Below are 24,058 nucleotides of genomic sequence, written 5' to 3' on the forward strand. Positions count from 1 at the left end.
GAGATAAAAATTCACATGACAATAGTTTTATCTAAAAAGGATCCCTTTTTTTATGTTTCACTATTTTTATTTTTATCAAATTCACTGAGTAGTATGGTCCTCCCATTCCTCCTGTGAGTAGCCTCCACTGGTCTGCATAACAGAGTCATGATATAGATTATATACACTGCTCAAAAAAATAAAGGGAACACTACAATAACACATCCTAGATCTGAATGAATGAAATAATCTTATTAAATACTTTTTTCTTTACATAGTTGAATGTGCTGACAACAAAATCACACAAAAATTATCAATGGAAATCAAATTGATCAACCCATGGAGGTCTGGATTTGGAGTCACCCTCAAAATTAAAGTGGAAAACCACACTACAGACTGATCCAACTTTGATGTAATGTCCTTAAAACAAGTCAAAATGAGGCTCAGTAGTGTGTATGGCCTCCACGTGCCTGTATGACCTCCCTACAACGCCTGGGCATGCTCCTGATGAGGTGGAGGATGGTCTGCTGAGGGATCTCCTCCCAGACCTGGACTAAAGCATCCGCCAACTCCTGGACAGTCTGTGGTGCAACGTGGCGTTGGTGGATGGAGCGAGGCATGATGTCCCAGATGTGCTCAATTGGATTCAGGTCTGGGGAACGGGCGGGCCAGTCCATAGCATCAATGCCTTCCTCTTGCAGGAACTGCTGACACACTCCAGCCACATGAGGTCTAGCATTGTCTTGCATTAGGAGGAACCCAGGGCCAACCGCACCAGCATATGGTCTCACAAGGGGTCTGAGGATCTCATCTCGGTACCTAATGGCAGTCAGGCTACCTCTGGCGAGCACATGGAGGGCTGTGCGGCCCCCAAAGAAATGCCACCCCACACCATGACTGACCCACCGCCAAACCGGTCATGCTGGAGGATGTTGCAGGCAGCAGAACGTTCTCCACGGCGTCTCCAGACTCTGTCACGTCTGTCACGTGCTCAGTGTGAACCTGCTTTCATCTGTGAAGAGCACAGGGCGCCAGTGGCGAATTTGCCAATCTTGGTGTTCTCTGGCAAATGCCAAACGTCCTGCACGGTGTTGGGCTGTAAGCACAACCCCCACCTGTGGACGTCGGGCCCTCATACCACCCTCATGGAGTCTGTTTCTGACCGTTTGAGCAGACACATGCACATTTGTGGCCTGCTGGAGGTCATTTTGCAGGGCTCTGGCAGTGCTCCGCCTGCTCCTCCTTGCACAAAGGCGGAGGTAGCAGTCCTGCTGCTGGGTTGTTGCCCTCCTACGGCCTCCTCCACGTCTCCTGATGTACTGGCCTGTCTCCTGGTAGCGCCTCCATGCTCTGGACACTACGCTGACAGACACAGCAAACCTTCTTGCCACAGCTCGCATTGATGTGCCATCCTGGATGAGCTGCACTACCTGAGCCACTTGTGTGGGTTGTAGACTCCGTCTCATGCTACCACTAGAGTGAAAGCACCGCCAGCATTCAAAAGTGACCAAAACATCAGCCAGGAAGCATAGGAACTGAGAAGTGGTCTGTGGTCACCACCTGCAAAACCAGTCCTTTATTGGGGGTGTCTTGCTAATTGCCTATAATTTCCACCTGTTGTCTATTCCATTTGCACAACAGCATGTGAAATGTATTGTCAATCAGTGTTGCTTCCTAAGTGGACAGTTTGATTTCACAGAAGTGTGATTGACTTGGAGTTACATTGTGTTGTTTAAGTGTTCCCTTTATTTTTTTGAGCAGTGTATATATATACATACATAATTTACTTCACTTCTATTCTTTAAACTGGTACCGGGCTACCTTCAGAAGAGTCTTGAGGCTTGTGGGCGTCCTAGAGCATGTATGTGTTGGTGAGAGTCTCACCTTTCCATACAGGGGTTATATTAGTGTGCAGCCCAAACTGTTCGTGACGCTACAGTCAGAAGTTGGCAGATCAGCGGTACCAACTTCAGACGAGTCCTTTGACGCTTGTGGGGCTGGTGTAGCAAAATGGTGTTCATGAGAGTCTCATCTTTCCATAGAGTGGCCAAACCGTTCGGACGCTACAGATGTTTTCATGAGAAGACCGATTTTTTGAATGTATCATGTTCTGACAAACACTGCTGTAGCCTGGCCACCTTCCACCGCAGATGCGGAAGGCCTCCCCCCATTGGCGGATGCGGTGGATTGAGATGCAGCCCATGCAAAAAACAGATATCTCTAGGATTTTGATGGGGATTTTTTTATTATGCTAATTAGATTTCCACGGTGTCGTCGACATCGACTCTAGGGGGTTAATTGAAGTTTTACGGTATGTGAGTGAGTAACACTGACCTTGCGTGTGACCAGGGGTTCGTTGGGGTTGAGGATGAGGGCCTCCCACTCCTCTTCTGTATCCAGCTGGATGCTGAAGTCTCTCTGGGTCGTCCTGGATGGACTGGAGTCAACACTGGAGAGAAAAGAGACTTGCACGTGTAAATTCAATTCAAATAACTTTATTCATCCCCGAGCGGCAATTACTTTATGCACGCGCGTCTGCAACAACAACCAAAACAACCCCAACATGACAGCCTACCACAGCCAAACCACAGCGACAACCATTCACATCATTATCAAATCATCATGAACCGTTACCAGCATAACAACTACTGACACGTCTATCTAAAAAGCACCTGTGTCAAAGAGAAAGGGTCTATTCTCATTGACGAGAATTAAGGAGAATTTCGAGAGATTCTCGAGAGGTATCGATTCTCGAGGGTGGGGGCTAAGGGTCTATTCTTATTGATGAGAATTTGGAGAGATTCTCGAGAGGTATCGATTCTCGAGAGACATTACTGTAATGTAAGTGACACTCGCGCACGACACTCACCCGACAGCTGCACCCCTCTAAGCAGGGCAGTGTAAACATAATTGTCATATTTAAGACTTGTTTTATTGAGTTTTCACCTCAAATTGCAGTAGCAGCCTGTTACATTCTAAAATGATCGCTGTATCTTTAAGAAAGTGACGCTCAACAGTGTTTTTCCTCCCTTGGCTGCTCTGAGCCTCCGTCCAGGCAAGAAGCACGCAGCTGATCAACTCACCAGAGGAATTATCAACGTTTTCAGTCGCAATATAATGACTTCTGTGATATTGATAAAATGAAGCCTGGTTTGTTGAAACGTGACTTTAATACGCTGAAACTATACTTTTATATTCGTATGAGAGGGGTAAACATTCATGTTTGATATGCTAACGTTACTAGCTAGCATAGCTGACTAGCTGTATTATCTTACATTTATATTTTAATCATTTTAGCAGACGCTTTTATCCAGAGCGACATACATGAGCAATTAGGGTTAAGGGCACACCAACAGATTTTTTGCACCTAGTCGGCTCTGGGATTCGAACCAGCGAACTTTCGCTTACCTGCCCAACGCCCTTAACCGTTAGGCTACCTGCCGCCCCTTGCAAGCTACATCTTGCAAGCTGCATTTAGCTAATGTGTGTACGAAGGAGAAAATAAACCCTTTGCCAGCACACGTTTGTGAATTATTGTATTATTCAAGAGTGTAGCTAATATGTTTTAGAGGAAAAGTTGCTGGCATTGTTGAATAGTTTCAAAGCTTACTGGCTAGTCAGTGGCTATTGCGATACTGATATTTACGGTAAATTTCGAGCTGCAGAGCAAGAATGTCACGTTGCCAGCCAAAACAAAAGGTAAGGCAAATTGAGAAGTTTATGTACATATTATGTAAATTGAAATCTCCTCACTCTGCCTCTCCTTAAATGTTCGTCAACGAGAATAGCCTCTGAGTGAATTTGTGCGTGTGTATTAGAGAGTGAGAGAAAGAGAGAGAGAGATTGTGTGTGTATGTTATTAATGGTCACAAAGTTTATTGGCTACATTTCCTGGTGTCTCCACTAATGCCAGTGATGGTGTGGACATTGAAGGCTGTAGTGAACATTGAGAATGCCGTGAGTCTAGACTGCTGTCTGGCATGACAATGAGTTGGCATGGTAACCCAAATAGACTGGCACTCATACAGAGTGTGAGAATACCTGTGTGTGTGTGTGTGTGTGTGTGTGTCTGTGTGTGTCCAGTTGTGGCAAATTCGTAACCTATCCCAGCACTACAGAATACATATTATCCTCCTCCTCAGACTACACCCCTCCCCTAGGCATGTCTCAACCCTGCATTAGTGAGTGTGTCACCTCTTGGCTCTGTCCTCGGCCAGTCCCAGGGCTTCCTCAGCTGCTTCCCTCCTGGTCCTCTCCTCAGCCAGACTCTCACTTAGCTGAACCACGCTCTGCTCCACCTCCACCAGCCTGGAACATACAGACACACCACACACACACACACACGCACGCACACAATGTAGTCATTCTGACACTCCTTGTCAAGCCAAACAGTCTGGCATCACAGCATTCTCAACGTTCACTATGAAGCCGGATTTATGAGAGGTCACTATTTGGTTGTTGATATAAATTATATGAAGACTGCCAGACTGTTTAGCTTGACACTGACAGCAATGGTTGGCAAGAGCACAAACACATCTGGAAACAGGTTAACCATGCACGGACACAGGGAGCGAGAGAGAAAGAAAGAGAGAACGTAACAGAGAGAGAGATAGAGAAAGAAAGCGAGACAGACCAAGAGAGAGAGAGTTTGAGAGAGAGACTGAGACGAAGGGACGGAGAGAGTCACCTGGTCCTGAGCTCGCCGGCCTCCAGTGCCTCCATGTCTACCACAGCACTGCTCCTCTCCTGGGGAGCTCCCGGAGCCACTTCTACAGACACCGCCCCCTGCTGGACGGGAGAGCAAACAGCAGGACACTTGAGCTGATTCACTTCAGTAGGATGAGCACGTGTCCAACGTTATATACACAAGCAAACAAACATATCGTAACCTACTGAGAAAGAGTACCACCAGGCTATTATTCATGACAACACACACGCAGACAAGGATACACACACAGTCAGACACAGATACCAGACAAACACACACACACACTGTAGTCATTCTGACACCAGACAAACCTGACAGACACACACACACGACTTCTACCTGTGCAAGGCCCTGGTGGTGCTGGTTAGGCGAAGCCTGGTTCTCCAGCCAATAGCAGCGGTTCTGGGTGCCCCTCAGTGTCTGAGACACTGCCCTCAGCTGGGCCGACAAACCCCCTTTCTCCTCCACCGCCTGCTGCAGCTGGGATAGGGAGATGGGGAGAGGACAGAGGAGAGGATGGGAGGAGAGAAGATTTGTGTTGAATATGGTGAACTTGGTGCAAACTGTTTCAATACCTTTGCGTTAGTTTCTGTGTTCAGCACAGGTTGTTGAGCTGTGTGCGTGTTCACTACCTTGGCGTTGAGCTGCTGGCAGTGCAGATCTCTCTGCTGGATCTCATAGAGACAGCGCTGCAGGTGACTCTGCAGCTGAGTTCTCTCTGCCTGGAGCTGGGTCAGCGACGGGTCATCAGACACATCCTTCCCCACCAGGGCCATGGTCTCCTTCCTCTCCCCAGCCAGACGCTGGCACTCAGCCTCCAGCCTGCTCCTCTCAGACCTGGGGAAGAACAGAGGTCAGAGGTCATCGCCTCAACACTTGAGTGACCCACTGGTGGACACAGTTGGTAGTGTGGTTTCTTCAGTGGTCTCTGTTTAGTAGCGGACAATCAAGCTACTTGTATGGCTGCAGTAAGCATTGAACCACTACCGGGCAAAACAATGAAGACACATGGAGGTGTGGGTCAGGGGCGATTCCAATTCCATTTCAAATACAGTCAATATAAGAGGCGTATTAAAATGGAATTGAGCCCTGGTTTGTATTGGAGATGGGGTTGGCAGGAGATCTGGCAGCTGAAGGGGATTGTCATCACGAGACAACTCATTTAGTGCTTGACCATGGGGACCTGCCAGGGCATGTGAGCGAGTGGGCCCTGGCAGGGCTCTGTGTGGGTGGGGAGACAACCTGATGGGACACAATGAGGACAGATAGATGGGCTGTCACCTGCTGGTGAGTTAAAGACTTATTCTGGTGGAGCAACACAGTTTCCACTGTGGTAACTAGATGCCATCTGTTGCATAGCAATTATGTAATTAGCTATTTTTTTTGTGAAATGTGAAGAGGGGCATCCGTTTACCATTTACACTCAGGGGAATTGGCCCATATAGTCAATTTTCTAACAGATATCAATATGAGAAGCATGGGCCTATGTATAATCATGGTAGCAGTTCAAAGGGAACACCTTGGAGATTATGGGGAAATTATCAGAACAAAGGTGAGGAGACAACATTTCACCTGACAAGACCCAATCCAAACATAAACCTGTTGATTTTATGTGCATTTTACATTTACTGTACTTTTCTCAGCATTTGTTGATAACGACATCTGGAAATACTCGGTAAACATTCAGTAACATGATAAGAATATTCACGCAGAATTTGGGGTAGTTACCACATCAGACAAAAACATACAAGGGTTTGAGTGAGAGGTCTGACTGATGTCTCCAAGAGGCCACACACCTCTCCAAACTGTGCACAGTTCCTAAGTGATTTCAATACACGTATCACTCAAAGAAAGAGCCTTCAAGCTGTGCAATTGAGGAAGTGAAGCAAGCACAGTGGTCGTTTTTGGTTTGGAACACAGCCCTGCATCCCCACCATTACAAAATTACAGTCCATTACAAATCGCAATCTAGGGCAGGTGGGCATGATCATTCTGTTGCCAACATGACTAGCCAAGTTCTAAAATACGATTATACCAGCGTTAGGATTTCCCAAGGCACTTCAGAGAAACACAGACATTTTGGTGAGCAAAGAATGGAGTCGTGAGTGCCTTCAGGTGCGTGTTCCACGGCTAATTTTCTTCACAATAAAGCAAACATTCTATTTAGAACAACCCAGGGTATGATGCCATGTCATCCTCGTAATTCTACATAAACATAGAGCTCATACATGTCCATACTGTGAATTTCTAAATGTGAAGTGCACATTTGGACTCCCGTGTATGTGGTTTGCTTGTATGACATCAAAGACATATTCATTATAATCCTCGACGTCTCATCTTTCAGAACACATCGAGTGCTTTCGATTTACAGCATTCACCTCACCAATGTGCAAAAGTAACCCAATTGGCAGAAGTAATACAATTGAATGGCCAACTCAAATCTTTCTAGGTGCAGTTAGGATCTTACCTCAGTTCAGCCAGCTCTGCCTGGTACCCGCTGACTTCTGTTTCAGTCTGCAGTTTGAAGGCCTGAGCCTGCTGCAAGGCGCTCTGCAGCTCATCCACCCTCTGTCTCGTCTCCTTCAATAGACAAAACAAACCATTAGAGAGACAAAAACAACAACAACAATGCACATTGAGGAGACTCATTTGAACGCTTAACTAAGAACTGCATTCCTGCGACACAACCAAATTGTCATGCTTGCACACACCAAAGCCATGACAGGTAGATTAGCTTTTTGACTGGTCCTCTGCATGCTGTCAGCAAGTTCACACACAGCCAAGCGAAAAAAGCCTAAATCAAAACACAACCAAATGACATCCAAACAACAAGCTTTGAGTCACAGCTGGTGACTTACCAGCCCATCTCTCCCAGTCTGAAGGGCCTGCATACCACTGCTTCTATGGCTATTTGACTCCCCCGTGTTCGCGATGTCTACTGCCTCTGGACCTAATCCTTGCCTGGACTCGAATGTCCTCTTTGCCTCAGCCAGCTCCTCCATCAGCCGGTCTCGGTCATCTTGGAGGCTGGCCATGGACCTGGAGAAGGCCAACACCTTACTGCTATATGTGTCATTTTCCAGGGAAACCCGTTGGAGCTGCCCTTCCTTCTCTGACAAGGCCACGGACAGCTCGTCTACCAGTGAAGTGAGCTGGGAGGGAGCATCTTTGCTCTCTAGAGCAGAGAGTTTCTGTACCAGGATGTGTCTCTCTTTGGTCAAGGTGGCCAGTTCTGAGGTGGCGTCCCCTAGACGTCTCTCCACCTTGTTCATGGCCCCCTGGGTCTCTCGGAGCTCCTCATCGTATCGGTTCCGGAGGATCTTAAAGTCCTCGATGAGCAGGTCGCGGTCGTTCTGCAAGGCGGCCATGGCTTTACCCAGAGACTCGTTCTGAGACTTCAGGTCCGTGCTTTGGACTCTGGCATTGGTCAGCAGCTGCTCTGTTTGTATCAGGTCCCTGGCCACCTCAGCCACCCTCTGGTCGGCAGTCTTACTCTCATTTCTCATCAGTTCGACTTCTTGTTCAAAGGCATCCAGTTCGCTGTTGTACTTGTCCTCTGCCTCTCCCAGTTTCTTCTCAGTCTCGCGCTCCAGGAGCTGCAGGCTGCCTTTCCAGTCGTCCGCTGCCACTTTCTGAGCAAACAGTTTTTGCTGGAGGTCGTTACATTCCAAAGCTTTGGCTGCCACGGCCTGCTGCAAGTCGGCAATCACTTTGCCTTTATCAGTTTCTTGCATTCCCTTATTCAGGGCCAATATGTTAGCTTCCAGATCAGTGACCCGAGTTTGAAGTTTGGAATTCTCAGCTTTTAAGGCATCGCTTGCCTCTCCCTCCCTCTCGAGTTCCAGAAGGGTCTTCCGGTTCTGCTTTTCAGCTGTGACTTTTTGGTTTTCCAGGTTTTTGATGGCGTCTTGCTGCTTCTTGAGCAACTCTTTCAACTGGCTGTCCTTCAAGGACAAGACCTGATTCAAGTCCTCTCTATATCTGATCAGCTGCGCCCTGAGCATGGCATTCTCCGAGTTCAGATCATCCATCTGATGAAGGAGAGTCCTAATCTCGTGTTTAAGGCCCTTGGTTGCATTGAGGTCTCCTTCAGCTGAGCCCTCCTTGCCTTGCATTCCAGTCTGATTCCTTGCCTCAGACATCCTATATTCTGACATCAAACGCTCTCGCTCTGTCTGCAAGGAGACCATGGAGTTCCTGAATGTTTCCATCTGAGCAGCCATTTGTTCCTTTTCCTGAATGGACTTGTCAACTTTCATCTGAAGGGTTTTGACTTTGCTCTCCAGCCTTCTGAACTCCTTGTCAGCTTTCTCCCTTTCATAGTACAAGGCAGTTAGTCTGTCCTCGTAGCCTTCAACCTGGGCACGGTGATTGGCTTGCAGCTGTTCTAGATACCCTGACATCTGTCCATCTCTGGAGGACAGCAGAGAGGAGATTTCTGCATCTTTGTTCTGCAGGAGTGACTTCAGGTGCAGTGAAATGGCCTTCTGTTTCTCAAAATCAACCTGAAGCATGTCACTGTGAGACTGCGAGAGGAGTAGCTGGGACTCTGTGTCTAAAAGTGTATTTTCCAGCTGCTGGAGATCGAACTCCATTTTAGATGTGGAATCTACACTGCCAGTGAGATGTCTGTTCAGTGCACTCTTATCCTGTTCTAATCTCTCAACCTGCTCACTCAGTTCCTGCAACTGTTGATTCAGGAGCTCCACGGTTTCGTTAAGCTCTCTATTGCTGGCACCCATTATAAACAACTGCCTCTGCTGAGCTGTGGCAGCTACTGTGTAATCACCAAGTGCCCTCTCGAGCCTCGACTTGGTTACCTGCAGTTCAGTCACCTCCTTCTCTTTCACTCGAATGTCTTCAAGGAATCTCGTTATGACAAAGCCCTGTTCTAGAAGCTGGCTGTCCTTCTCATGCAAGGTATTTAGGAACATATCATTCCACTGTTTTACAGCATCGGCACCCTGAGGAGTGGAGGATAGGGCTGCTAACTTAGCCAAATTTGTGTCAGCCTCTCTCTTCAGAGTATTCATTTGTAAATCTTGAGAATCTATTTTCCTCTTCAATTCTAACACTACCTGATTCTCCTTCTCCTTGGAACCCAGAAGTTCCTCTATATGTTGCTGTAAAATGACCTCCCTCTCCATGTAAATACTCTTTTGCTGCTCAGCTACATGTTGTAGTGCTTTAGTTCTCTCCATGACCTGACATTCTGATTGATTGTTCTTTTCTGATACTAACTCAACCAATTTGTCTTTTTCAGAGCTAATGTTTGTCAAATCTTTCTTTGCCACATTGAGAAGGTTCTTGTGTGTGGTAAGCTCAGCTTCAAGATGCCTCCTCTCTTCTTCTAGACAAGATATTCTCTTGGTCGTTTCCTTCAGCTCTTTCTCCACCTGTTCATGCGCTGACTCTGAAGCCTTCAGAGACCTTTCTAGGTCTAAAATCAGCTCCTGGTATTTGATGGAGTCATTTTGCAACTGATTGATTTCATGATGCTTTTCTTTCAGCAGTTCCTGTAGCTCCTTCTTTATATTTTTGGAGCCCTCGTTGCCTCTCTGGAACATTTTGAGTTTCTCCTCAAACTCCTTGACTAACCTCAGCTGTTGTTCCTCCTCCTCCTGGCAAACCTGAGTCGCCTTCTCTTTGCTTGCAGTCAATTGAGAGGAGAGCTGTGTGTTCTGGGCTTGGAGAACATTGACCGCCTCTGTCAGTTCATCAATTCTTTCAGAGTTTTTGAGGATCACCATCTCCAAATACTCATTCTCATTTTTTACTTTGTCCGAGATCTCTTGGACATTTTCAAGCTCCTCTTGTAATATAGACTTGTCGTCCTCCAAGATCTTGACCTTCTCATTTAGGCTGATGGTCTCTTGGCTGTGTCTGCTGATAATTTCTTGGAGCTCTGAGATGGCATCGTCTTTTTCTCCCAATTCCGCTTCATGCTCATTCTGCATTTGTTTAACTCTTTCAGAGAGAGTTTCTTTCTCCTTTTGCATCAAGTCATTGATTTCCTGTTGGGCAACAAGTTCTGTCTTCTGTGACTCAATCTGGGCAGTCAGTGAATTATTCAAAACGAGTGCATCATCTAGTCTAAGCTGCATGTTTTGCTCACATGCTTTTGATTCGGTGTGCCACTTTTCTAACGAAGAGCTTGCTTCTTTGAGTTCCTCTGCCAGACTGACATTGTTGAGCTGCATCTCTGTTAAATTCCGCCTGAACGCTTCTGAGGAATCTACAAGACTGTGGATCTCTGCTTCCAAATGGTTGTTTTTAATAGTCAACTCTTCAACTGTGGCTTTCTGCTTATCATCAAACTCAAGCAAGTCTATTCTGATTCTTTTATTCTCCTCCTCCAGCTCTTCCATTTTCTGCTGCTTTGCCTTAGTAAACTTTCTCATCTTCTCTTTAATTCTTTCATTTTCATCCTCCATCTCCCCAACTTGCTTCTCCAGATTCTCCCTCTCAGATTCATATTTGTGTGCTTTAAAGAGTGCTTCCTGCCTCTCTCTTCTTGCCCCCTCCAATAGTTGTCTCATCTTGTCCATTTCGCTACTGACATTCTCGTAAGCTTGTAAAAGGGACTCATACTCCTGTTTCAGCTCTGTGTGCTTAGATTTCCACTCCGACAACTCATCAGTCTGCGAGTCTTTCAGGGACTCAAGCTGACACGAAAATGCCTGTTTCTGTTGGGTGATATTTTCTATAGTGAGTTTGAGGCTTTCACAGGCTGCAGATAAATTGTGATTATCATTGATGATGCGATCATTCTCAGCAATGAGCTTCTCTTTCTCCTTGCTCAGGGATGATACAGAACTCTCCAGATCCTCTTTTTGTAGTTTCAACTTGGCAACAGACATTTCCAGTACAATGGATGAAGTCCCAATTTCTTCATTTTTAGCTGAGAGTATCTGCAAGTGTTCCTTCAGAGAGCCATTCTCTTTCAAGATTTCTTTCCTGGAAACTAAGGCTGCTTGAAGCTTCCTGGTGAGAAGTGCTGTTTTGGTTTGGTTGTCCTGATCCTTTGCTTGGCTGGCATCTTCTCGAGACCTCTGCTGAAGCTCATCAACTTCAGTCCTCATCTTTTCCATGGCAACTTCGTGAATGTGAATCTGCCGCTGCAGTTGCTGTTCCAAGGCAGCAATAAGCTCTTCCTTTTCTGTGGCCAGAGCCTGAGAAATCAACAGGGCATCATCTCTTTCCTTGAGACTCATCTCATGTTCTTCAGGGGATATCTTAAGAGACTGGACCTCCTCCTTCCCAATAACCCCAATCTGTTCAGAGGATTTATCCTGCAAACCAGGTATCTTTTGAAGAAGAACCTCATTTCCTTTCCTAGCTTCCTTTAGCTGAGCATCCAGCATGGCAACTTCATCGTTTAATTGTTCTACGACCATGAAGGTGCTTTCTTTTTCCTGCTGTAGTGATTCCATGTGCAGCTTATGACTTTCCATTTCAGCCTGCAACTCTACACAATGTGACTGTGCTTTTTCAAGCTCCACTTTTAGTTGTTCCTTTTCTTCACTGAGTTGCTGTTGAGTTTCAGCCCAAGTGTTTTGGAGGATTTGAAGTTCGGACGATTGCTGGGCGATGGTGGCGAGTGCATTCTCCAGCTCTCCTTTCATTCTGTCCCTGTCCTCTATTAGTTCTTTGCTTTCACTTATAAATGTGTGTGACTGGGATTCTTTCTCACCAACAAGTGCTTCTAAGGCGCGTTTTAGCTCCTCCACTGTGGCTTGTAATGTGCCCAACTGGTTCTGCAGCACCAGGTGGTCATCTACCATAGTTTGTTTTTCCTGCTGGTGCTGCTGCTCGGCCATCTCTACTGCTTGTTGCTGTCTTGCGAGCTCTTCCATCTTCTCCTTTATCTCTGCATGGGCTTTTTCAAGTTGATTTTCTGCGCAGCTCATTCTCTCAGATAATGCTTTGGACTTCTGTTCCAGTGCTATGAGAGCTTTGTCCTTATTTGCCAACTCAGAGGACATGCTTTCCAGTTTGAAGTGAAGGGTTTCTAGCTCTGCTTGATATGATGAGGAGGCACAGGCTTGACTCTCCCTCTCTGATAGGGACATGTTGAGGTCTTGAAGAGTTTTATCCCGTTCCTGTACAAGCAGTCTCAGGGTCTCCAATTCACCTAGCTGAGAGACTGAGGCCTGACTGATTTCATCGAATTCCTTGACCTTCTGGTCATAACTTAACTGGACAGCATTAAGGTCATTGGTCTGCTGACAGTGTTGTTCCAGGAGTGCTTTATAATAATCTTTTAAATCTGAGAGCTCTTGGGTGTACTTTTTCTCACTTTCTTGAGACTTCTTTATCGTCTCTTTTCGTGCCAGTAAAGCAGCTTGAGCCTTTTTCTGCATCATTACCTTTTCTTGCTTCACCTTTGCCAACTTGTTTTCAATGTCAACAGCTGTAGCACTGGAGATTGACATTTCCTTCTTCCAACTCTCCTCGCTCATTTTCATATAATCTTGAAGCTTCTCTAACTTCAGTATCATACCACTTCTCTCCTGTTCAAAGGCCTCCTCTTTCTCTGACATGTTGGAATGAAGTTGATCAATGTTGATGCTCTTTTCATTGAGATTATGCAATGCTGTTGTCAAACTTGCTTCTTGTTCATCTAGTTTCGCTTGCAAAGTTTGCATATTTATTTCAAATTGTTCTACAAGACTGTCTCGCACTGATAAGACCTTGGCCAGTTCTAGGAGTTCACCCTCTTTCTGAAGAACTTGCCGTTTAATATCTGCAACAATGTCTTCGTGCTCTTTTGTAGTAGCTTGAGCTTGTAAAGTGAGTTCTTGTAACCGATCCTGTAAGCCTGAAATCTCAATTCCTTTATTCACATTCTGCTCTATTTGATGTTCATGCTCCTCTAGCTTCTTCAATAGATCTTTCCTTACAACCAGGGCAGCTTGGAGCTTCTTTTTCATGACCTCTTTCTCTTTGGTTAACTTAGCGAGCTGAGTTTTGAGATTATCCTTTTCTTTAACCAAATCTCCATTCTCTGAATCCTTGGTCTCAATTTCACTTTGAGAGCGTGACAGATGAGCTTTGCTCTCTTCTAGTTGCAAGGAAATATGTTCAAGCTGTTTCATAGAGCTACTTTGTGCATTTTCCAAGCTTTCCAGCTGTGAAAGGAAATTACTATTTTCCTCAGCGTATTTCATCCTTTCGTTTGAGGCAGATTCAATTACTTGTGCTACTGAAGCATCTTTCTCCCTCAACTGTTGACTGAGACCTGCTAGCAATTCCTTCTGCTGACTTATTTGGATGGTCATGCAGCTGACCTGCTCATCTTTCGTTTGGATTTCCCTAACTAGAGCTGTCTGTTTAATACCTGCCTCTCTCCGAATCTCAGTCTCAGTTTGGAGCTGTGCAAGAAGGTGCTGTATCTTTTCTTGCAATAAAACATTCTGTTGATTCTCACCTTGATAGCCCATTTCTTTATCATTAAGGGTACACTCTGTCCGTTTTAACAATTCTGAAACTTGATTTAATTCACCTCTCAAAGAATCTACCTCACACTGATGTCTTTCTCTCAACTGTTTGATCATAGTCTGTAGGGAGGCCTTTTCTTCCTCTAAAGCAACTAATCTATCAGACATGGTTAGTGACAATACAGATAAATCTTTGTCAGAACACTCTTTGCTGACCTCCAGTTGTCTTAACTCACTTTCCAGATCTTGAAGAGCCTGCCTCAATTCAATATTATGCTTGTCTTTTTCCTGAACAGATACTAAGATATTTTCAATCTGAACCCTGGATGCGGATGCCTCTACCTCTTTCGCTTTTAGCTGATCTGAACCCTGTCTAATTGCTGTTGTTGCCTCTGCCAACTTTTCATGCAAACTATCTAGGTCTTGTTTCAATGCTTGAACTTTAAAATCTTTTGACTTCATTACATTTTCAACACTTTTCAACTGCTCCGCAATGAGATTTTTATCCTGTCTCTCTCTATCCAGGACCGATAGCCACTCCTTCTCAGAGTCCTGAAGAGTTTGCCCTATCTTTTGAATGTCTGATTTCAATCCGGTGATTTCTTCACCTTTGACACTAACCTCAACCTGTAGTCTTTCCTTCTCAGCCACCATTTTCTCCATGACTTCGTTGATGCTGCTAGACTGCTGCTGCTTTTGGAAATGCAACTGCTCCTGCATTGTTTGTATCTGGCTGCTGTAGCTCCTGCCATGTTCATCTCTCTCAATGATGAGTTTCTGAACTTCTTGTTGCAGACATTCTCTTTCACTGATTGCTGCATCCAGCCGCTGTTGGTTTTCTTGCTTTGACAGAGCGATCTCCTCTCTTAACTTCTTATTTTGATCTTCTAGTTTCTGCATTTCTGACACTACGTGCTCTGCCTGTTTCACCTGGGCTGTGTACTGACTGTTAATGGCAAGAAGGGACAACTCTCTCTGCTCAAGATTCTCTGTCAGTGCATTTACCTGAGCAGCCACATGCAAATACTGAGATTTGAGTCTCTCAATTTCGACAGTGAATGTTGAGGTGCTCCTTTGATGGGTAGCAAGGGCATCTTCCTTTTGTTTTGAAAGGTCGACATTGAGTGTTTGGATTTGCTGAAGGTCTTGACGCAGCAAGGAAGACTCATTCCTCAGCGCCTCTATGGTGCTTTCTGCTGCCTGAACTGCCCCGTTGCTGTTACTGAGGGCCTTATTAAGACTGGACATCTCCTCTGCCCTTTGAGAAAGCATCGTCCGAGCTTCCTGGAGCTCCTCTAAATGAGCAGCATACTTCTCCTGAAGATTTACAAAGGCACTTTGGTTCTCCTCGGCTGACTGGCTGAGGCTTGCAGACTTAGTGGAGAGTTCCTGAATCTGACCCTGCAGTTGTGACACCAACTCCGTGCTCTCCATGAACTGGGTTTTGAAGAGGGCTGCTTCATCTGCCCTTCTCTGCAGCTCCTGAAGGGCCTTTGACTGGTCCATAACGGCAGTCCCTCTTTCGTCTAAGGCTTCTTGAAGTCTTGACATTTCAGAGGACTGGGCACTGAGGCTACTATTGAGCTTTGAAACAGACTCTTTGAGGTGCGAAAGCTGCTCTTTTAAGCTCTCACATTCTGCATCTTTGGCTTTGAGTTTTGAATTTAGGCTTTCGCTAACAGCTGAGGAGGTGCTTTGGGCCTCAAGGATGACCTGGGCTTTCTCTTTCAGGGTCTCTTTTAACAGGGAGGACTCAGAGGTCAGGCTGTCAACTTGACCTCTGAGCTGCGTGGTGGAATCCTCCAGCTCTGAAACATATGTCCTTAAACTCACATAATCATCAACCTTCTGCTTAAGCTGTGCCTCTTGTTCTTCAAGCCTCCCACTGAGCTGGTTACTCTGTTCCTCCGCATTACGTAGATCGCCCTGAAGCTGTTTCATGGTTTCCACATTTGAATTCAGCTGGGTTTTGAAATCCTCCGATTCTAAGGTGAACTTCTTTCTGAGCAGACTCAGCCGTTTCTCTGCCTCATGCAGCGATACATCTTTGTCTTGAAGGCTTTTCTGAAGACTCTGAGCTTGTGTCTGCAGCTCAGTGATGTCCTGGGTCATCTGACCCTCACCCTCTATTGACTTAGCTTGTAACTGCTTAATAAACATCTCCTGCTGTTTTAGGGACTCATCTCTCTGCTGCAAGGTCAAACCTATGCTATCCCTGTCTGAGCAGGCTGCTGTCAGTTGCTTTGTTAAATTAGACACATAACTGTCCCTGTTAGAGATCTCTGCTTTGAGAACTGAAATCTCTTCAAGTGTCTTGGATGCCTCTGTGACAGAGTTTTTGAGTTCAGCTTTTAGTCTGACATTCTGTTCGTTCAACGCTTGGATGTTGTCCCTAAGATCTAATACCTCAGCTTGCCTCTGTTCCATCTGCTGCCTCAGCTTGTTGCCATCTGCTGCGTAGTTCTCGAGAATGGTCTTCAGCTCTGTATTTTCAGACTCCAACTTCGCACTGCTCTCGTTCATGACACCAAGCTGACTGCTTAGTGACTTCAATGACTCGTTCTTCTTGTTCAGCTCGTCTTTGTGTTTTTCACAGTCCTGTGTCATTTGTCTGAAGGTCTGTTCTTTTTCTTCCAAACGCTGAGTCAGTTGTGAGCATTGCCCTTCAAGTGATTTAGTCTCACCCTGCAGTTGATTAAGTTTATTCTGTAAAGAGCTCCACTCCTCTGCTTTCTGCTGCAACATGGTGTCTTTCTCCGTGAGCTCAGATTTCAGTGCGGTCCCCTGCTCCTCTAATAGAGCCAATGTCTCCTGGAGTTGCGACAACTCGCTCTGCTGGGCCTGTAATTGTGAGTTTTGATTTCTGATAGCCTTCTCTTTTTCGGTCATGTTGTTGTTCAGTTGATCAAGTTGGGTGTTCAAGCTGTCAACTTGCTCTTGTGAACGTGCAAGTGCCTCTTCACTCCCTCTAAGCAATTTGGTGAGATTACTACATTCATTTGTTTTCTCCAGCAAACTCTCTGAAACGGTCTGTTTATCTTGCTCTAGGACCTTGTTGAGTTCCTCTACTGCTACACTGAGATCCTTTTTGTCTTTCAATAGCCCTTTAATAATTTTGCGGTTTTCTGAATGTTGCATTTCAAAGTTGGAAAGTTTATCTTGAAGTGAGTTCTTCTCCTTTGTTAATTCAGAAATGGACTCAGACTGTACAGCTAATTCCTGTTGCAGTTTCTGCTTCTCCTCTGTCATACTTTTCAGTTGTGAGCTCAGGTTTGTGTTCTGCTCAACAGTCACATTTACCCTTCTATCAAGCTCAGATGCGACCTGCATTTGCTGGGCAAGTTCCTTCTCTCTGATCTCATAAACAGCTCGGAGTTGTTGGTTTTGCTCACTCAGTGCCTGGATGTGACTGTGGAGGCCAACCACCTCAGCTTGCCTCTGTTCCATCTCTTCCCTTAGCTTGTTGTTTTCTGCTCCATGGTTCTCCAGAATGGTCTTCAGCTCTGTATTTTCAGACTCCAACTTCGCACTGCTCTCGTTCATGACACCAAGCTGACTGCTTAGTGACTTCAATGACTCGTTCCTCTTGTTCAGCTCGTCTTTGTGGTTTTCACAGTCCTGTGTCATTTGTCTGAAGGTCTCTTCTTTTTCTTCCAGACGCTGAGTCAGTTGTGAGCATTGCCCTTTAAGTGATTTAGTCTCACCCTGCAGCTTGGATAGAAGCTTTTTCTGCTGCCCAAGTTTATTCTGTAAAGAGCTGCACTCCTCCGATTTCTGCTGCAACACGGTGTCTTTCTCAGTGAGCCCAGCTTTCAGGGCAGTCTCCTGCTCCTGCAGTAAAGACATTGTCTCCTGGAGTTGCAACAGCTGGCTCTGCTGTGCCTCTATTTGTGAGTTCTGATCTGTGACAGACTTCTCTTTTTCAGCCATGCTTTGGTGGAACTGCTCCACCTGAGTGTTCAAACTGTCAATGTGTGTCTGTAAACGTGCAACCGCCTCCTCCTTTTCCTCAAGTGTTTTAGTTAGAAGACTACATTCATTTGTTTTCTCAAATAGACTCTCGGAAATTGACTGTTTATTTTGCTCCAGGACCTTGTTCAGTTCATTGGCTCTAATAATCAGCTCCTCCTTGTCTTTCAGAAGCCCTTCAATTAGTTTGCCGTTTTCAGAATGCTGTGTTTCGAAGGAAGAGACTTTGCTTCTCAGAGAATCCCTTTCATCTGTCATCTCTGAAATGGATTTCTCCTTTCCAGCTACATCCTGTTGCAATCTCTGATTCTCCTCTCTGAAGCCATTTGTTTGAGAGTTCAAACTGCTGTTAAGATCAAGAGCTGCCGTAAATTTTTTATTAAGCTCATCTACAAGCTGCTTTTGAGACTTAAGTTCATCGGCCTTCTCCTTCAGGTCAGCTTGCAGTTGTTGTTTTTCAGTCTTCATGTTTTTCAAGAGCTTCTTCATATTCGAGATATTTTCCAATTTAACCTGCAGGTCTTTCGCCAACTTCTCCTTTTCAGAATCTCTGGCTTGCAGTTCCGTGTTAAATTTCCGTTGCTCGACTTCGGCCTCTTCCTGGATGGCCCTGAGTTTTTCCTCAAGAGAGGATATTGTCTCCAGTTTATGTTGCACCTGTGTTTTCAACTGTTCCTGACACTCTGTCTGCTTCTCTAGCTGTTTGGACAGGGTCTTAAGGTCATCGTTGTGTTTGGCCACCTCTGCGAGAAGCTTGTTCCGTTCCTCCTTGACGGATTTGAGTTCTTTCTCATATGTCTGCTCCTTATCCTGGAGCTGGTCTTTCAGTGTCTCGCTGGATGTACTTGCTTCCCTCAACTGAGAGACAAGACCCTCGGACTCCTGTAGTTTCTGGGAAGCAACAGTCACCTGCTCCTTTAGTGAAGAGATCTGAGTTTCGCACTCCAAGAGATGATTACGATGGCCCACGTTCTGCTTCTGGATCTCCCCGCGAAGTTCCAGGATGGTCCGCTTGTCCTCTTCCACTTGCTTCCTCAGGTCCTCCACCTCTACTGTCCTCGAATCCTTCTCCTCTTTGGCCTTGCTCAGCTCAGTCTCTGCATCCTTCAGATGTTCCACCAGCTCTGCCGTCCTGTTGTTCAGAGCCTGCTGGTCTGAGTTCTGAGAGTCTCTGATGATCTGTGCCTCCCGCTCCGATTTGATGAGGGCTGTCTCGATGCGAACCAGGTCCTCCTCCTTGAGCTTGATCTCCTGCTTCAGCACCATGATCTGCTCTGCGTGCTCTGCCATGTTGCCCGAAAGGGCTAAGATCTCCTTGTCCTTGTCGGAGAGGACGTCTCTGAGGTTATCGATCTCCCGTTCGCAGCTCTGAAGGTCGTGGATCAGCTTAGCCCTTTCTTCCAGATGTGTGGTGTTCAACTTGTCCAGTTCATCGTTCGTCTGATCCAGGTCGTTTTGAAGAGTCTCTATTGTGGCCTCTTGTTTCTGTGTCTACGGGTTTGGAAGAAATACAAATATGTTACTGGAGGCAGAAATCTTCTACAGTACTGTCAATATCATTGCTATTTAATGAGTGTGAAGGTAATAGTTTGCCTAAACTATTAAAATCGGAGCTAAACCAGAAGACATCTCTTATCTGCAAAAATTCTAACCTCAATTCCAATTAATATTTATTTATATATCATCACAGTAAGTAAGCCATGGTAGTCATATCCTGAAAACCTTACCTTCTCTTTAAGCACACTCAGCTTATGTGTGAGATCTGCAACCGCTGTCTTCAGTTCTGAACACTGTCTTTCAATGGTATTGCATTTTGTGGAAACTTCAGTGAGCTGAAAGATGAAAAGGTGTCATATTTATGACTTACTATAAAACAGATTTGACTATTAATTGACCGCCAAAACAGGCTACTGTCCTTACATTGTCCTCAGACTGAAGCAGCTTGTCAGAGACCTCTTTGTGCTTCGCCTCCTTTTCCTTGAGAGAATCTCGGAGGCTGTCGATGAGCTCCAGTTTCACAGAGGTCTTGACTAATGTGTTCTCCTTCTCTATAAGCGACGTTTCCAGGCACTCTTGGGTGTCGCTCAGTCTAAAAGGCATCAAAGAGAAAGTTGAAGTTTAAAGGTTACAAATGAGGACATGGTGATAATCTTACATTCTCCAACAATAGCACAAACACATGATCATCAGTGTACAACTTTACCCATGCTTGATGGTATTTGTTTATTAATAACTTGCATATGACTGCAGTATGAAAAATGTATGCACCCACTAACTGTAAGTCGCTCTGGATAAGAGCGTCTGCTGAATGACTAAAATGTAAAATGTTAACTGCATGGAGTTGGACTATTCAGTACAAAAACCTTACAATCCTTTTACCCTTAAATGAGTACCGCGCTCTGGATATACATTTGGGAAATGAACCGGTTGACTAGTTATTTGTGTGACCCGTGACCTTTTTTGGTTTAGCACATTGATTGAGGATGAATTGTGTGGGCTTACCCTTTGAGCTGCTCGTTGAGGCTGGCGACCAGGAGCTGGTGTTTCTCTGCATCCCTGCTCTGCTGGCTCCGGAGGCTGGCCAGTTGACCCTGTAGTCTCTCGGACTCGTTCTGTGGGGAGGGGCAGGAGAGGGAAGGTTTAACATGGTTTGGAGAAAAGCTCAGAGTAAAGCCGGTAGGAAGCTCACCATCTCACTGCACACATATTGCACCAAAATAGTTGTACTCCCTTTCTTCTATGCACAGTCTTAGGTTTAGTCCAAACAACACAGCATAAAAGGAACACATTTCAGCTTTCTCAGGACATTTTGGCTTAGTATCATTTCTATTATCTCTCTTGACTTTCTTAGGGTGAAAAATGCTTTGAACTTGGCCTGATTAGAATTGTCATATTCTTTTGTATGCTCCTTTTATGATGGTTGTACAATTAACCATCCATGTGAGTTTGTTCTCCACACCCAGTGAATTGGTGGCCAAAATATCCTCAACATAGCACTCGCTTATTAGAAGACTGCTCACAAGCCGTGAACACAGGACAGTGGGTTTCCAAAACAAACAAGCCAAAGGATTAGCCTTCACCGCCGGAGGTGTTCTCTCTAGCGCACACACACACACTAACACACCTGAGAAACCCAAAATGGCCGCCTTTCTTCATCTACATCAAACGTCACCTGTGTTAGAGGGGTTTGTTACAAAATCCTAGTCCTCGGGAGGAAACATGCAATTAACTGAATAGTACAAATTAATTCAGTAAATAGTCAATCCAAAAGCAAAGGCAAAACAAACTCCCAAACACAAAGGAGAACTTATAAGATGCAAAATGTTAATAATGGGAGCAGCTGACAAAGTTACAATATACTGGGTTAGATTTCCACTACCTCAGGAACTGGCACAGGTAAGTAAAACCCAAAGTCAGTTGTGTTTGTGTTTTGTGTGTTTCTTTTTATTAACAGACCAGGAGGTATAGGAGGGTATGAGCGGGTCATCTATGGTGAGTGGTATGGAAGTGTGAGAGGGGAGTAAGAATGGTCCCTTAAGTCAGTGGTTCCTAAACTGTGGGGTGCCAAAATGTGTAGAATTGCAGGAAATAAGATTTAAACCTGCAAAATGTTCGCTCTGCCAACCAGAGCTGTGTGAACAGTTTGTGTCATGAACAGTGCTTCTGCTCATAGAAACAGACGTGGGGCGTGGGATGTTCCCCAATGCTGGAAGTGGGGGCCTGAGTGAAAACATTTTTAGAACCCCTGCCTTAAGTGTCTTTATGGAGGCTATCTTGGTACAGTGTGTCATTCTGCAAGGTGCATGTGGGTCTGATAGCGCTCCAAGGTGTGAGATATGAGGGTCCAACCAGGTCTGTGAGACGTGAGAGTTTACCTGTAGCGACTCGATGCGAGCCTGCAGCTGCAGCCGGTCCTCCAGGTCCTGACAGCGGTCCTCCAGCCCAAGGATCTGCTCCTGCAGCTGGTTCCTCTCCAGCTCCAACTCCTCCACTACCGACCGCAGGCCACCTGCCAGGGCAGTCGTATCGACAAGAAAGAGACGATCAACTCAGTGGTTGAGAAATCTGGTAGTTATCCATCATCATCATCATCAAAAACAATAATTAGCGAAAATGGAGGCAAATTGTAATCATAGAAACTGCACTTTATTCAGTCACAATTGAAACATTTCCATGCAAACATATTGTTGTGATGGATTACAATGTTTAGGATAGTTGGCCTACTACTTGCCCCATGCAAGATCAATGGTTTTTGGATGTAATTTTGTTTTGTTTTGTCCCATTAAAAACCATTAACATTTCAACACAGTGAATGTGTCAAACACAAGGAGAGATGAGAGGGGGGAAAAGAACAGACAGGGCAAAACAGCAAAAAAGCCAAACACTTACCACGGACGGGGGAAACTCTCCACCTACATTCATATGAACTGACAAGAGTTCAATGCATTCGACATGGACCAACATCGTAGCGAGCCAAATACTAGCCAGTTCAACCAGCATGCACATGTTCAAATAATAAGCACCTCAACTTGTGATGAGATAACACAAAAACCCACAGATGAGTCAACCATAGGGAATGTATCCACTCTGGGGTTGAATGTGTTAGACTGGAGAGAAAAAAACACCCAAATTTAAAACACAAAAATGGCAGAGTGTTAGGCCTACGTTGACAAAACGACAAAAAAAGTCAACCCAAATGACAACATCTCAAGCTCCCAAAATGGTGGTGGGTGAAAAATACACAAAGGCGACAACGTGCATGCTAGCGTAAACTGTCTAGCGGGTCTCACACCTGTGTTGGGGGAAGTGTACTCAGGCCACCAACCTCCCATGTTCTCCCCCTCCTCCTCCATCGGGGTGGTGCTCTCAGATCCGCCACTGCGCGGGTCCTGGTGGAACGCCTGCTTGCCATCAAACTCAAAGTCCTCCTGCATGGGGGTGGGGTGACAATACGCATTCTAGTCTAGTGACTGAAGTACATTTTGTCTGGGATGTTACAGAGGATAGCGTACAAATCTCACGTCAAACAGAACTACAGTAACATTTTATCTCCCACATCTTGTTGGTATACTGATCATCTACAGGCATCCTTGCTGGCCGTGACCATGTGACCACACTCTCAGAGGGTGGCTCAGGGAGGGTTGGGATATGCAAAAATTCACACATGCGTATTAATACACACTTGTACTTGAAATAGGACACATATAAGCACCCACCAAATTATTATTATTGCTACCTTATTCCTTCCCAGGTAGCAATTCCCAGCTGTGAACTCACCCTCACACCCCCCCTCCTTCTACCAACTCACTCACCCATCTTGCCACCTCCCGTCCCCCCTCCCCCCTCCATCATTCATTCTCCCCATCTTACTCCGTACCTGCAGGCTGTGTTGGTGGGCGGTGCCTCCCAGCTTCTTGCCACCCCTATGTAGCCCTGTGAGTCCCCGGGCCTGCACCAGCTCCTCCTCCAACTCCTGCTGCCGGCTGGCCAGCGCTGGATCGGAGCAGCCGGGAAAGAACCAGTCATCCTCAATCAGTTTTGTGCCACAGGGAAGGGGAGGGAGCGATGAAGGGGTGTGTTGATGGGTTACAGAGTTGAACCCACAGAGATGCATTACAGGATGGGGGTGGGTGGGGAGGGAGAGGGAGAGGGAGAGGGAGAGAGAGGGTGGTTGAAGAAAGACAGATGACACAGGGAATGGAGGGAATGAGACAGAGAGAATGGATAGGGAGAGAAGTGTGAGAGAGAGGGCGAGACAAGAGGGAAAGACTGCAAAAGAGCATGCTCACCCAACGGATGAACACACAACAGCAGCATTGCACACAAGCAAACGTGCAGCCTCACTCCACATAGAAGAGAGAACGGGAGCTAGAGGCACTCCAGACTCCTGGGAGCGTGTGTTCTTTACATACGTGTGTGTGTGTGTGTGTGATGATTTTCCTGAAAGCAGCGTTTCTGGTCA

The 24,058-nt window shown here is 45.8% G+C and overlaps 1 protein-coding gene across 1 annotated transcript in view; it reads right to left on the reverse strand.

Annotated features, from left to right (window-relative positions):
• Window positions 1-24,058, reverse strand: part of LOC121558392 (golgin subfamily B member 1) — a 57,915-nt gene that overhangs the window by 14,358 nt on the left and 19,499 nt on the right. The window contains exons 15-27 of the mRNA XM_045225081.1: window positions 23,474-23,589; window positions 22,889-23,024; window positions 21,972-22,105; window positions 20,599-20,708; window positions 20,017-20,185; window positions 19,824-19,928; window positions 7,546-19,587; window positions 7,155-7,267; window positions 5,320-5,524; window positions 5,027-5,167; window positions 4,667-4,767; window positions 4,174-4,287; window positions 2,314-2,428 (exon numbers count right to left, since the gene is read on the reverse strand). Of these exons, the coding sequence (XP_045081016.1) occupies window positions 2,314-2,428; window positions 4,174-4,287; window positions 4,667-4,767; window positions 5,027-5,167; window positions 5,320-5,524; window positions 7,155-7,267; window positions 7,546-19,587; window positions 19,824-19,928; window positions 20,017-20,185; window positions 20,599-20,708; window positions 21,972-22,105; window positions 22,889-23,024; window positions 23,474-23,589 (13,601 nt within the window). The remainder of the gene's footprint in view (window positions 1-2,313; window positions 2,429-4,173; window positions 4,288-4,666; window positions 4,768-5,026; window positions 5,168-5,319; window positions 5,525-7,154; window positions 7,268-7,545; window positions 19,588-19,823; window positions 19,929-20,016; window positions 20,186-20,598; window positions 20,709-21,971; window positions 22,106-22,888; window positions 23,025-23,473; window positions 23,590-24,058) is intronic.

This window comes from Coregonus clupeaformis, chromosome 15 (assembly GCF_020615455.1).
Source record: "Coregonus clupeaformis isolate EN_2021a chromosome 15, ASM2061545v1, whole genome shotgun sequence".
In the NCBI taxonomy this organism is placed as follows: Eukaryota; Metazoa; Chordata; class Actinopteri; order Salmoniformes; family Salmonidae; genus Coregonus; species Coregonus clupeaformis.